Raw genomic sequence first — 12,778 nt, 5'->3', positions numbered from 1 at the left:
AAGGCTGGTGTTATTTCAACACAGTAGTTTTAAAGATGAAACGTAGCTGATTCATTTTTCGTTATTTCTTGAGTTTTGCTTATGCTAGTATAGTGACGGTGCCATGGTTTCCTGTTAGAATGATCGCTGTCAAAAATTACTTTGGCGGCCTTGAGTGTTGATAGAAAACGATGTCTTCACTTTTTCTTGGAACAGCCCTGATAATGGACTGCGAATGGTTCAAATGCGTTTTTCATTTTTGGTGTTCAAAACAATTTTAATCAGTTTGTTTACATGGACATTTTTTCGTGATTTTATTTAGTTAGTTGTGAAGAAGTGTTTTACGTTTAACGTATCCATCTTCCCCAAAAATTTTCATTAATTTTTTTTTCGATTTTTGCTTCCAAAATTGTAATTGTGCTCAGAACCTTCCGAGCCGTTTGCATGGCATGTGATTACTCATACTGCTATTGAAGTATGTTTTTATCATTGAAACAAAATTCATTACGAGTCTCTTTCAGATTAATTTCAATGTTCTGATCGATCTGGACTGGACTAGGATATTTTGCTGGATCTACAAAATGACCCTTTCGTACAGGTTATTTTATTTAACTTTATCAGTGGCATAAGCAAGGCGTCTGCTTAACTTTTGAGCAAAACTATCATTGTTGAGTTTTCAAAAACTACTGGTCTGTTCTAAATTTTTCACATAATTTTAAGCGTAATGCGCGATTTATGAAAAATTATATATGGGGTTTGGGAGAGTTGTTTCTTAAAAGTTCCATTAAAGTTCTATTAACGGTTCTATTAAAAGTTCTTAAAAGGTCTTCTCATTGCTTTCTGTGCTCTCAAATACGGGAGGCTGTTTCGGTGCGATTTTCTGCGACTTTCGTCGCGCGTCTGGTCCACCACAGGAAGGGGGACTTATTGATCCCCTGCTAATAGCAACAACGACATCATAACCCACCGTTGTATGAAGAGATCCACAAGAAACAAAAACAACAACAGCAACTATAACAACAACAAAAACATAGCAACAACAACATCATTGTTTCTTTCAGGACTCTGCAAGTGGCGAGTGTGCCCCTCCTGTTCTTCCTTCTCTTCTGCTCCCCTCTCCTGTCTATGTTCCTATTCGCCTGTTTTCTCACTCTCTTGTTCATAGACTGCGACATATCCACAAAGCTTCTCGAGATTTTCGGCACCAAACCAGGCAAGGAAACTATTGCTCCGTTTTTACAGTTAAGCTACGTTTTTTTACTGATAAGAAAAGCATAGCCACAAGTCTCAATTCTGGTTGCCAAATTTTCAAAAGGGTCAAAAATTTCAATTTCAGCCTGTTTTTTTTTTTCAAAAACCACCCCTCTCCCCGCTAGAAAAAAAATTTAGTGCACGCTACTGGCCTTTCTGAAGAAACCAAGGCTAAATTTTTCCAAGCTATTCCAAAATGTATGTTTGCAGAGAGCAGTGATCTGCGCAACTGTGTGGTGTGGATCACTGGAGCGTCAGGTGGGATTGGGGAGAAGTTGGCCTACGAGATGAGCAAGTGTGGCTCCACTGTTGTGTTGTCTTCTAGAAATAAAGAACAGCTGGAGAAAGTGGCCGAGAAGTGTAGAGGTACGAATTAGAAATATTTATACGGCTTAAAATGGTATTCACACATTTTGCCCCAAATGAAATTATTGGCACATTTCGCCCTAAATGAAACTATTGGCATATTTCGCCCCAAATGAAATTATTGGCCAATTTCGCCCCACACACATTTCACCCCTCAAATTGTACATTAAGAAAGCGGCGGTTAATCAACTGTGTAATAAGTTGGGGACGAAACGTGCGCGTACGAAATGTGTGATAGTATTAGGGGTGAAATGTGTGAGAGGTGAAATGAGCCACTAAATTTGAGAGAGGCCAAATATGTGCCGGGCGAAACGTGGGACATTCGATTAAAATATTTTAAATGCGGCGTTTTTCTCGTCCTTTATTTTTGGTGCGACTGAAAGCTGCAATTCTCGTAAATTGTTGCCCCGCAAGACCCCAAAGTCAAATCTTAAGAATACACTAAGAACCATCGTTTTTTGAAACATCTTTCTTCGCGATAAAAAACCATTTTACGCCAACGTGAGAAACGTGATTGTAAAATGCGACTTAAAATATTTTTCTCGGCTCTGCTCTTCTTTTTGTAATCACAAATTTCGATTCATTTTCTCTCCTCTCGGCCCTTTCGATTTTAAAGGCTTATTTTACGAGAAGAAGAGGGTTATTTCTTTATTGTATGATTTAATGATTTTACCAGCTGGTGATAGTAAGATTTTATTGATAGGAAATTTCTTTAAAAACAACGATTTTATAGTGTTGCTAGATTTGGCTTTGGGGTCTCGTAGAGCAAAATTTGTCAAAATTCACAGGAGAACAAAATGAGCACTTTTTAAATCAATGGGAAAAATAGAAGCTTGTTGAATGGACCTGGTAGTTTTTTGAGATGCTCAAATACGAATATGATTATACGGATAGCTCAACTTAAGAACAGAAAAAATTGCGTCAATTCATACATTCATCGACTTCATTCTTGCCAGTTTGGCTAAATTATCCGATTTTGTTTAGAGCTCCAGTGCAGCGACTGTCTTGTTCTGCCTCTAGACGTAACAAACACTGACCAGCATCAGAGTTCTTTCCAGGAAATTGTGGAAAAGTTTGGAAAGGTCAGTGAATTGACAAATTGGTATCATCTAAAGCCCTGTTTATTTTTCAAGGAAACAGACATGCAAGCCCATTTTTTTCTAATGCAACTCGCATTTTACGCAAGCAACCTTTTGTATCATAATACGAGTTCACTTTTTTCCAACTTGAATTTTTTTCTACTTGAATTTCTATATATTTCTATTAAACCACAGTCAGTGCTTCCTGATATACATTTAAAGAGCATACGTAAATTAATCAAAACTTGATGCGCCAGCAGGGAAGACAACGTATGCAAAGTTTGGAGGTCTTTCGGTCAAATCACGCAGTCGGCATTTCTCTCTGAGCTCGTTTTCTTCTTGTTTGTTCCTGCACTTTAAGCCTCCTTTTGCAGTTTTTGCTTGTATTTGCGAAGTTCAACTTGGCCTCCTCCTTTTGCATTTTTTTCTTGTATTTGAGAAGTTCAACTTGGCCTCCTCCTTCTGCAGTTTTTGCTTGTATCTGAGACGTTCAACTTGGCCTCCTCCTTTTGCAGTTTTGCTTGTATTTGCGAAGTTCAACTTGGCCTCCTCCTTTTGCATTTTTTTCTTGTATTTGAAAAGTTCAACTTGGCCTCCTCCTTCTGCAGTTTTTGCTTGTATCTGAGACGTTCAATTTGGCCTCCTCCTTTTGCAGTTTTGCTTGTATTTGAGAAGTTCAACTTGGCCTCCTCCTTTTGCAGTTTTTGCTTGTATTTGAGAAGTTCAACTTGGCCTCCTCCTTTTGCAGTTTTTGCTTGTATTTGAGAAGTTCAACTTGGCCTCCTCCTTTTGCAGTTTTTGCTTGTATTTGAGAAGTTCAACTTGACCTCCTCCTTTTGCAATTTTTGCTTGCATTTGAGAAGTTCAACTTGGCCTCCTCCTTTTGCAGTTTTTGCTTGTATTTGAGAACAACAATTTACATATTGATCCAGTTTACATATTGATCCAGTTTTCTCAAATAGGATTATTTTTATCAAAAAAGTGGCCATCACAAATTGTTCTCGAAATTCAAAGAGATCTAAGGCGATTAATTTTTTCTGTGATATTCGAACGTTTAAGTATTTTCAAAAATCAAGTCAGTATTTTTTTGTGTCTTTGCGTTCATTGGCGCTTTTCGTTGGCTATGTTTATGCGTACAATAATTTGGAATTAATTCGTTAGCTTGAGCTACTTTTGCTAAATTTATCCGCGCATTTATTGCTTCCCTTGTGCTTCTGTGTTAAGGCGGCATCGAGCTACTGGTGAAAAGTGAAGCATACGTTAGGCTTTAATTAAATCTTAACTTCACTATCTAAATTTAGGTTAAGACAAGCGTTTTAGCGATTTAAGCACAAGTTTATATGCTGGCTTCTATTGCTTCAGTAGAGCTACGTTGATACTTGCACTTGCTATGTTGCCGTTTCTGCTCCCTAGAAAAGTTGGGTTTGGTAGAACGATGGATCGGTTTCCCTTGGCATTTTCATATTTCTGGATTGGGGTAGTTGTATTTATTTCATATAGAATTTATCTGACGGATCGGAGTTGTTGTATATATTTAAAGTTAAGACTATTGATATAATTCCAATATGTAATATCGAACGAACTTCTTTTCAAAGTATTTAGTTCATGTGGTTTTTTTCGTGTTTTTTAAAAGAAAGATTCAAAGTTTATTCACCCTCAGTCGTTTTTCGATATCTTTTAAAGTTTTGTTGCAATCTTTTTTTTTCATCAAAAATTGGAAGTGGCTCAAAAATACGTGATTGACTTGAGATTCAAATGTAGATTATAATTATCATAGTTTCACATGTAGATTATAATCAGGCCCCGAATTTCAGTTAAATAACTATTTTTTGTCGTCAACTAACTATTTCTGAGAAAATGAAGGAATTGAATTAGTCACAGAGGGGTGCCGGACATCAAGCCGACGGGACTTGAAGCCGAATTGTAAAATTAGGGACTTCAAGCCGCAAATTTTCTTATTGAGTCATGAAATATGATTAATTTGAAAAGTTTTTTTTTGAAAAATTTATCAATTTCATGATCTTTCTCCAGTAGTTATTGGCGTTTTCAAAAATTTAAGCCTCCGAATGATGTTAAGGAAAATTGAAAAATAAAACATGGCTGAAGGCAATTTTCTTGTTTATAAGCTATGCAATTTAGAAAACGGATATTATTAACGGATGCCCATCCCAAGTGATTCATTGTCATGAACAAAGCTTACGGACTAAACTTGCCTACAATTTTGAAAAGCAACGTTTTACAGATGAAAAAATAGTGATTTGAGGTCCTTGTAAAGTTTAAATTTCGGCCTGAAGTCTCATCGGTTTGAAGTCTCGCTGGCTTGTTGTCCTGGACCCGTCACAGAGATGCGCTTTTTTTAAAATTATTTCATTAAAATTCTCACGAAAACCGACAGTATTTTTAAAATTGAACGCCAACATTTGACATTTTCACCAAGGCTTTTGATCACGTTGTGGGGGATTTGGTTAGAAGCTATATGTTAGAAAAATTAAAAATTTGAAAACTTTCCGGTTAATGTTACCACAAAAGAGCTATTCCGGTTTCTCTCAAAGTTGCTACATTTCCTAAAAGAGATTTCATGGAAAATGCGAGTTTTAATTAACTTTTGTTCAACTAATTTGATGGTGTGTAAGGAACTATTTAGTTAACTAAAGTGGTTTTTTCATTTAGCAGAAAGCCGGGGGCTGATTAGAATTATCACTATTCTTAAAGAAGTTAGCATCCGATTTAATTTTCTCAAAATTAGTTATATCAAAGACATACTTACCAATTATAAAGGCTTCTTTCGCTTGCAATTACCAAGCGTTATCACATCGGAACATACTTTTTCCAGGTAAACAACATGTATAAGAGAATCACCAAATCATTTTCTCAAATCTTTACTTTTGTCAACCAACGGATATATTTTGAGCCTGTCTGCTGTAGTGTATAATTTCGTCAGTTTCATATTTGTTTTTCTGTTTTTTTTTTCAACTTATTAGCTTAAAAGGTCTAGGCTATGATCTATCTCTCTTTTTTTTTTTGGACCCATATATCGTCGTTCGATGAGCGTAACAAATTTCTTCACATTTGTTTGTTGTAAGGGAAATTTTTTCTACTGTTTCTGGCTCCTTCATGATATTTTATGCTTTCGAGCGAATTATTTTTGTGCCCTTGATTAAGACAAATGTTTTTTTTGTGTGTGTTTTCAGAGGCAGTTTTTTCATCATAAGCTTAATTGTTTTTCAGGTGGACATCTTGGTCAACAATGCAGGTCGCACACAGCGGGGATCTTTCCTTGATGGAAATCTGTCAGTTGATAGGGAGCTTTTCGAACTCGATTATTTCTCGCAGGTTAGTCTGTTTAACTCCAGATATGGAATTAAAAAGATCTGATTGATTGTTGGCTAATATGTTGACTGTTTCGCAGTATATATTATGAAAATGAAAGTTGATCAGCTCAAGTTTGCAATTAGATGCGCGGCTCTTCGATATTGTTTTGAATATGCTCAAGTTTTAGGCTTTCGTCCCCTCTTTTTATCAAACCGCGCACAAAAAAAAACGTCATTCAATTGAACAAAATAAATGTTTTAGTTTTTTCTCGAAGAGTATGGTCGCAAAATTCTGTGCTACTTGCACAGCAAACCGCTATCCTTGTTTTTAAGTGTTTTTTTTTGGCAGTGTTTTTTGGTTATGATTTGGCATCACTGACGAAGTATGACTTTGAAAATTGTGTTTATTTCAGGTGGCTCTTACTCGAGTGGTAGCGAAGGATATGGTTCACAGAGGGGTCAAGGGTCAAATTGTCCTGGTTACCAGTGTCGCCAAATATGGTAGTTACCTATTACTTCATGTTCTTTATAGCGCTTTTTTTCGTTGCTATCTGACCATTATCGTATCGTTACTATGATTTCAAAATTGGCTATTTATATATTAGTTCTCCTGGAAGTCGTTTTTGAATCCAATATGTCTAGTTAGAACACCAATAATTCTCCAGATTGGTAATCAGACTAAAGTTTTGTGAAAAGAAATCATTCAAGTTGTTTGATTCATTTTTCTTGATATCTTTTTTTGGTATTTTGGTTAGATACTTTTTTTGTTACTATGGTTATATAATTAGATCAAGTTTGTCATTTTGTTTTAGGTGCACCATTTCAAATTGGATATTGCGCAGCCAAGGCGGCTCTGCACGTAAGTAACAGTTTCCAGTTAATTAAAAACTAGCCTAAATTGGTTCAACTCTGCACTGCAAATTTGTGAAGCGAGTATATCAGATAATAGCGTATTCATCTCATATGTATTCCATGAATTGCCACTGGGAAATTTTTTAATTTTGAAAGGTTTTCTAGAATTGACATTTGAACCCGTTATTCAAGCTTTTATTTTTAATTTTCAAAATTTATCTGTCTATTTTGGAATTAGCGTTCTCGTTTACGGTTTTCCTCTATCAAATAACTGAGAAAAAGTCTCTATTACAGCAGTTTAAAGCAGTTAAATAACGCAGCTTCGACAATTTTACCAAGTTAGTAGTAATCACATCTGTGCTATTCAGACATAAGAAGTTTTATATTTAGGGTGCATTTGAGGGTGTGCGTGTTGAGCTAAACAGTCATGACATCAATGTGCTGTTTGCTGTGCCTGGTCCAGTGGAATCAGCCATCTCTGAAAACGCATTTACAAATACTCCAGGCCAGGTGAGATTACATACACAATTTTTCGTCATTTTGAATAGTTTTTGTAATTAACTATTTTTCAAAAGTGGAAGCAGACCAAGTTACGATCTTCCATCCGCTACAGTGCTGATTTAAACGCATAAAATTTGAAATTTAAAATGCTTCTTTTTCAAATTGGTTTGAAAAAGTTGAAAAATGATGAAGACAAAAGTATTTTAGATTTTTAACAAATAATATGGTGCAATTTGTTTTGCAAAATTTAGGACTTAAATTCTGCCCCAAAAAGGGATCAGTTTTGGCTTCTTTTAAGTCAATCAAGACTTACGCCAAAACTAGTAAGTCAAATACTGACAACTTTGTCTCAAAGTGAGCTTCTTATGTAGCTCCACAAAGATTGAGAAGGGTATAATTTTCAAAAATTTGAGCAAATAGTTTAAAAACTGTTTTTTCTTTAACTTAGAGGCGTTTTCTCCTTAAAAGAACATCGTTTCATGAAAATTGTTTAATTGTGTTTTTTTTCTTTTTTTTTTGAAGATAGCAACCGGGTATCAGACTTTTTTCCCGTAATTTACTTTGTTCACAGAACAAAATTGTTGGCTTATTATTTTTCTCCTTGTGTTTTGTCGGCCTAATTGCCAGATTCTAGATTTTTTGCTGTATGCAGATTTCTATGTGTCATTTACTCCTGCCATTTGTAATTCTACCCATTTGTAGCCTTGGCTTTGTAGAACTTCCTTTTTTGATTTTTTTTTTCGGCCTAAATAATTTCGGCTTATACTTTATCGGCGTACTAGCCTAACTTTGGGTCGTTTGGGGAAACTTAATTTGTATGTTTTCCTCCGGATCGCACAAAACTTTATAAATCTCAGAATAGAATTTATAGTTCGAAGTTTTTCATGACAACATTTTTTTGCTCGAAAATTAGTTATGAATTTTCATTAAACGCCGTTGAATGTGTTTCTGGACGTGTTTTCCTCTGATAGAACATCATTCCATATAAAATTTTGAAGTTTTTTTAGTTGTGGTTTCTTCAAAAAATGTTCCGTTTTCTTTGGATTTAGTGGCTCTTCTTATCTTCCCTGTCTGCTAGCTTGCAATACAATTTTTGTGGAGTCGCAAGTGATGCGAAGCTCCGCTTCACTTCTGTGCTTAAAATCATTTTTAAAACTATTTGCTGCAATTTTTGAAAATTATATCCTTCTTAAGCTTTTGAGCTACATAAGAGGCTCACTTTGGTATAAATTTGTCAGTATTTGACTTGGTAGTAGCGGCGTAAGTTTTGAGTGACTAAACAGCCGAAACTGATTCGTTTTTGGAGCAAAATTTAAGTCCCTAATTTTGCAAAACAAATTGCCCCATATTATTTCTGCTCTAAGTAAGTTTTATCTTCTGCGTTTTTCGTCAACCTTATTTGAGAAAAACGCCTATCAAGTTTGAAGTTGTGTTCTTTTTTCCTGGACAGCTTAAATCATCACTGTATACGGAAACAGCCTTTACATCCTGTGTAAATGTAGCTTTTTTGGTTCTGTGGAACAAAAACGATCTTGAAAAAAAAACTTACATTCCAAATTGGAGTCGAAAACAATGTAATGCATCAGTTTTTTAGAGACGAGAGATGCGTTGTTGTGAAAATCGATTTCAGTGAAGATGTTTTTGATGTATTATAAGTCGTTCGTTGTCGTTCGGTTACTGCAAAAATGAAATAAAATCTAGTTTTTCAAGTTTTTGTCGGTGTTGTAGAGTGCGGGAGGTGGGAAAGTGATTGACAAGCGGATGACGGCGGAGAGGACAGCCAGACTGATGAGTGTCTCTCTGGCCAACAGGAGTCCGGAGGTGTGGATATTCGAGAGACCTGTCTCCTTCTTCATATACTTGGCACAGTACATGCCCACAATGAGCAAACTGTAAGTTGGTTTATAAAAGTTAAAATTTTTAAAATTAATTCACTCTTCTATATTTTTATCATTATTTTCAATGTTTTGTACACTTGCGAGCGTTAGTATATTAGTACGAACCTTATTTTTTCAACCTAACTCGCAAATAAAATGTTCATTAAAAGTGTTCGTCTCTTTTACAGCCCCCCTTTTGATTTTTTTCTGAATTTCATTTTATGGAAGTCTATTTAAAATAACTTTTCATGTTATAAACTGTATCAAAACGTGTCCGCGTATACAGGTGAACAAATTTTCGCCACATTTTTTAACATGCCAAATACCGTGTAAACAATTTTTGAACAGCTTAGTTTTGTATTTTTACGAGGGGGTTGGGAAACTGGAAAAGAGCCGAGTGTTCACTTATTTGGGGGAACTTTTGGTGTAATCACGATCTGTAGCGTTGGAAACTTCATAGCATCTGTTCTCTGCTTTATTTGTAGCCAGTGTTTCTGATTAAATAAGCATCCGTGGCGGAGTGGTCGTTAGTGTATGAGACTCAAAATATCTAGATTGCAGATCGAATCCGAGACGTCGCCGAATTTTTCTAATTCGAGGTTTTTTTCCATTTTTTCTTATTGCACGTTATAGAGGTGCGATTTGTCACGTTCTGGCTAGTGTATTCGAAGCGAAGCTTCGCCTCTGTTTTAATTCTTGTTATTTCCTACATTAGAACTTACGCTCCATTAGCGCTCTATTTGTAATTTTACGAGGGGGGTCTTTTCCACTTCCCCCACCTTTCAAAAAATCGATTTCTATGTTCGTTTTTGCGTTAATTTTGCTAAATGCGTAGTTTTAAGATGTGATGTATGAAGAACAAATATGTTAACAGTTGTCAGTTTGTTCACCATGCCAAACTTCATTGCATTATGACTACGTTAAATAAGCTTTTCCAAATTGAATTGTGAAGGGACTTGAAAAGAGGCGAGTTCACGTTTGAAATCAAGTTGGCTATATGAAATGAACACCTGTGCACAGGGGCGGATCTATAATTTTCTCGGGGCGGTTTTTAAGATCAGATCGACAAATTTGATTTTGTGAGTTCTCACAAATCACTATAAAGAGCCTATTTAACCAAATTTTTCCTGACGCAGTCAATTTTTTGAGAAAACAGGTCACAAAAAGGCTCTTTTAGACATTTTGTGGAAAAATTTGAAATTGCGTTTTTTTTGGCGCGCGCTCACCCCTGAATTTTAGTATGTATTGGTGCCCAAGGAGCTTTTAAAAAGTTTTAGGGTCAGTCAGCCAAAAATGGATATCACAAAGTAGCACAAAGGGGGACCCTTTAGATCGGCAGGGGGCCAAATCCCTGAGGGGGAGTCCCCCTTAATTTGCAACTGCTTATGCTACCATTTCATCATAAAGTCACGGTATATGGAAACTAAAGGAAACAAGATTTAAAAATCTGATGCGAAGTCGATTTTGTAGGTTTCTTCTACTAAAGAACTGTATTTTGACTTCGAGTGTTTATATTTGAGCATTTTTTTCGAATTGTTTGTGATTGGTAATGATAAAATCTGTAAACTGTATTTTGCAGAACCAGCATTCTTCGTTTCAGGTTGTCTGTTCCCGTGTTGGAGAAACGATTCAAGGAGTACCAGCGAGTGTTCACCAAATCCGAGTGACTGTATTCGGATTGGAAAATGATAATTGTTGACTCGATAACGCGCATGTAGCTTCATGTTTTTGAATACCAATGGCAGTGCGATATATAACAACAGTAGACTCCTGTGAGCATTGTGTTTGGGAAATTTTAGACCTTTACTAAACTGGTAGTAGTAATGAGGTCTCGAGTTCGAATCCCGCAAGCGCAACAGAATTTTTTGCAAGGTGATTTTGCTACTTACTATACTCTGCTGCCATTTCTCACCAGTAAATGTTGTTGAAACTGGTATAAAACTCTAGTGATGTATTTTCTATTAGTGCCCGCCCACTCGTCGTTATAAAACTGAAAAAAATGTTTTAAACAGATTCAAATATTAAAGGAAGCAATTTACACAATGAGCTGTATGAGCTCATTTTTGCGGGCCACTGATGGAAAATATCTCTCGACTATAACTGAAACTTCCATGCAGCTAGATGTTCTGCTTTAGACTAGGTGCTGTAAATATTCGTGGTTATTTTGAAATAAATATTCGTTGGACTGAATCATTTATCTTATACTAGCAATACTTGCTCGAGGCTTTATTATGGAAACTTAATTTCGAGTTTGTAAATATCAAAATAGTAATTCGTCATACACATTTAATGCGGTAAAATGCTTACTATATGAAAAAAAGAATTGTATTAAAACACCTCTATCTATATTTCTGATTTAGAAAGTTTTCTGAAGCCAAAATTGAACATTTAGAAGAATTGAACATTTCGAAGAATTGAACATTTCGAAGAATTGAACATTTCGAAGAATTGAACATTTATAGAAGCATGTAGTAGAGGCAGGGGCGGAACTATGTGTGTCGCATGGGGAGGTGCAAGTTTGTGAAATTTTTGTCAAACGTTGTTTTAGGTCTGCTCTTATGTTTTTCCGAACTCCCAAGAAACAGTGAAAATACCCTAATTTTGCGGCAATTGTACCGAAAATGCCGTTTTGGTTTGGCTATTTCAAGGAATAAAATTGCTTATTGAGCTATTGCGTATTGACGTTATCTGTACATCAAAACATCTGTATTTTCTTCCATATCTATTATCTACTGCGTTGTTGAAAGTTGCACCGAGCTGTTAGTGAACAGTTTTGAGCAGATTAGTGCGAAGTAGATGCACTGGTAGCGACTTCGGACAATTCTCTAGTTCGTAATTACCACGACGTACACGTAACTAATTACTCAAATATGAAACTACGAACGTTACGATGCTAATTAACCAGATTCAAAATGTGGTCAAGTTTCAGCGAACCTCCACAGGGTGTTTTCAAAACACGTTTTTTATGAATCCTCACTGGTTTCACCATTTTGTTTGGCGATTAAACCCCTTCTTTTTGTAATAGGCAGCAAAATTTGCAAATTGCGATGATCTATTTTCATTAAGTTGGAATGTTTGTTGATCACGCATGTTGTTGACGTTCATTGAATTTTAACTATGTTTTGTGCTGAAAAAGCTTGTTTTGCTGATGTAAAATGCTGTGAAATTTCGCTGAATTGCGACAACATGCAGGTACAAAAAAAATTCAACTTAATTACCATTGCGATTGGCAAGGGTTTTGCAGCCGGGTACTAGGCTTTTTCCTCGTAAACATTTTTTTTCCGTAAACGAATTTGAATTTCTTAGCTTCTCCGTAATACTTGGAGGCAGGGTGACCACTTGGTCACTATTTTAGTGACCAGTCACTATTGGTCACTAATTGGTCACTATTTTTTCAATGGTCACTATTCACAACGGCTTTGGTGACGGACCCTAAAATTTTTCTAAAGGCGCCTTTGGCGCCAATATATACTAATATTGAAGGGGGAGCGCGCGCCGAAAAAACGCAATTTTTTTTTCAAAATTTTTCAAAAAGTGCCTAAAACTGACTTTTTCAGCCTGT

The 12,778-nt window shown here is 35.9% G+C and overlaps 1 protein-coding gene across 1 annotated transcript; it reads left to right on the top strand.

Annotated features, from left to right (window-relative positions):
• The first annotated feature begins 484 nt into the window (after positions 1-484).
• On the top strand, positions 485-11,194 carry LOC134855286 (dehydrogenase/reductase SDR family member 7-like). The gene is made up of 10 exons (XM_063871769.1): positions 485-577; positions 1,041-1,192; positions 1,441-1,596; positions 2,581-2,678; positions 5,904-6,008; positions 6,400-6,487; positions 6,799-6,845; positions 7,229-7,348; positions 9,068-9,231; positions 10,817-11,194. The coding sequence occupies exons 1-10, from the start codon at positions 561-563 to the stop codon at positions 10,881-10,883; spliced, it is 1,014 nt and encodes a 337-aa protein (XP_063727839.1). The 5' UTR covers positions 485-560; the 3' UTR covers positions 10,884-11,194.
• The last annotated feature ends 1,584 nt before the right edge of the window (positions 11,195-12,778 follow it).

Source organism: Symsagittifera roscoffensis, chromosome 10, assembly GCF_963678635.1.
Source record: "Symsagittifera roscoffensis chromosome 10, txSymRosc1.1, whole genome shotgun sequence".
Classification (NCBI taxonomy): Eukaryota; Metazoa; Xenacoelomorpha; order Acoela; family Convolutidae; genus Symsagittifera; species Symsagittifera roscoffensis.
The sequence above is the reverse complement of the archived record's forward strand: the minus strand, read 5'-3'. Positions and strand labels throughout refer to the sequence as shown.

What these genes read in the sequence shown, in the direction of transcription:
- LOC134855286 (XM_063871769.1), top strand. An exon ending in GATTTTCGGCACCAAACCAG is followed by an intron (nt 1,193 to 1,440) that starts GCAAGGAAACTA and finishes GTATGTTTGCAG; the next exon opens with AGAGCAGTGATCTGCGCAAC. An exon ending in TACCAGTGTCGCCAAATATG is followed by an intron (nt 6,488 to 6,798) that starts GTAGTTACCTAT and finishes ATTTTGTTTTAG; the next exon opens with GTGCACCATTTCAAATTGGA.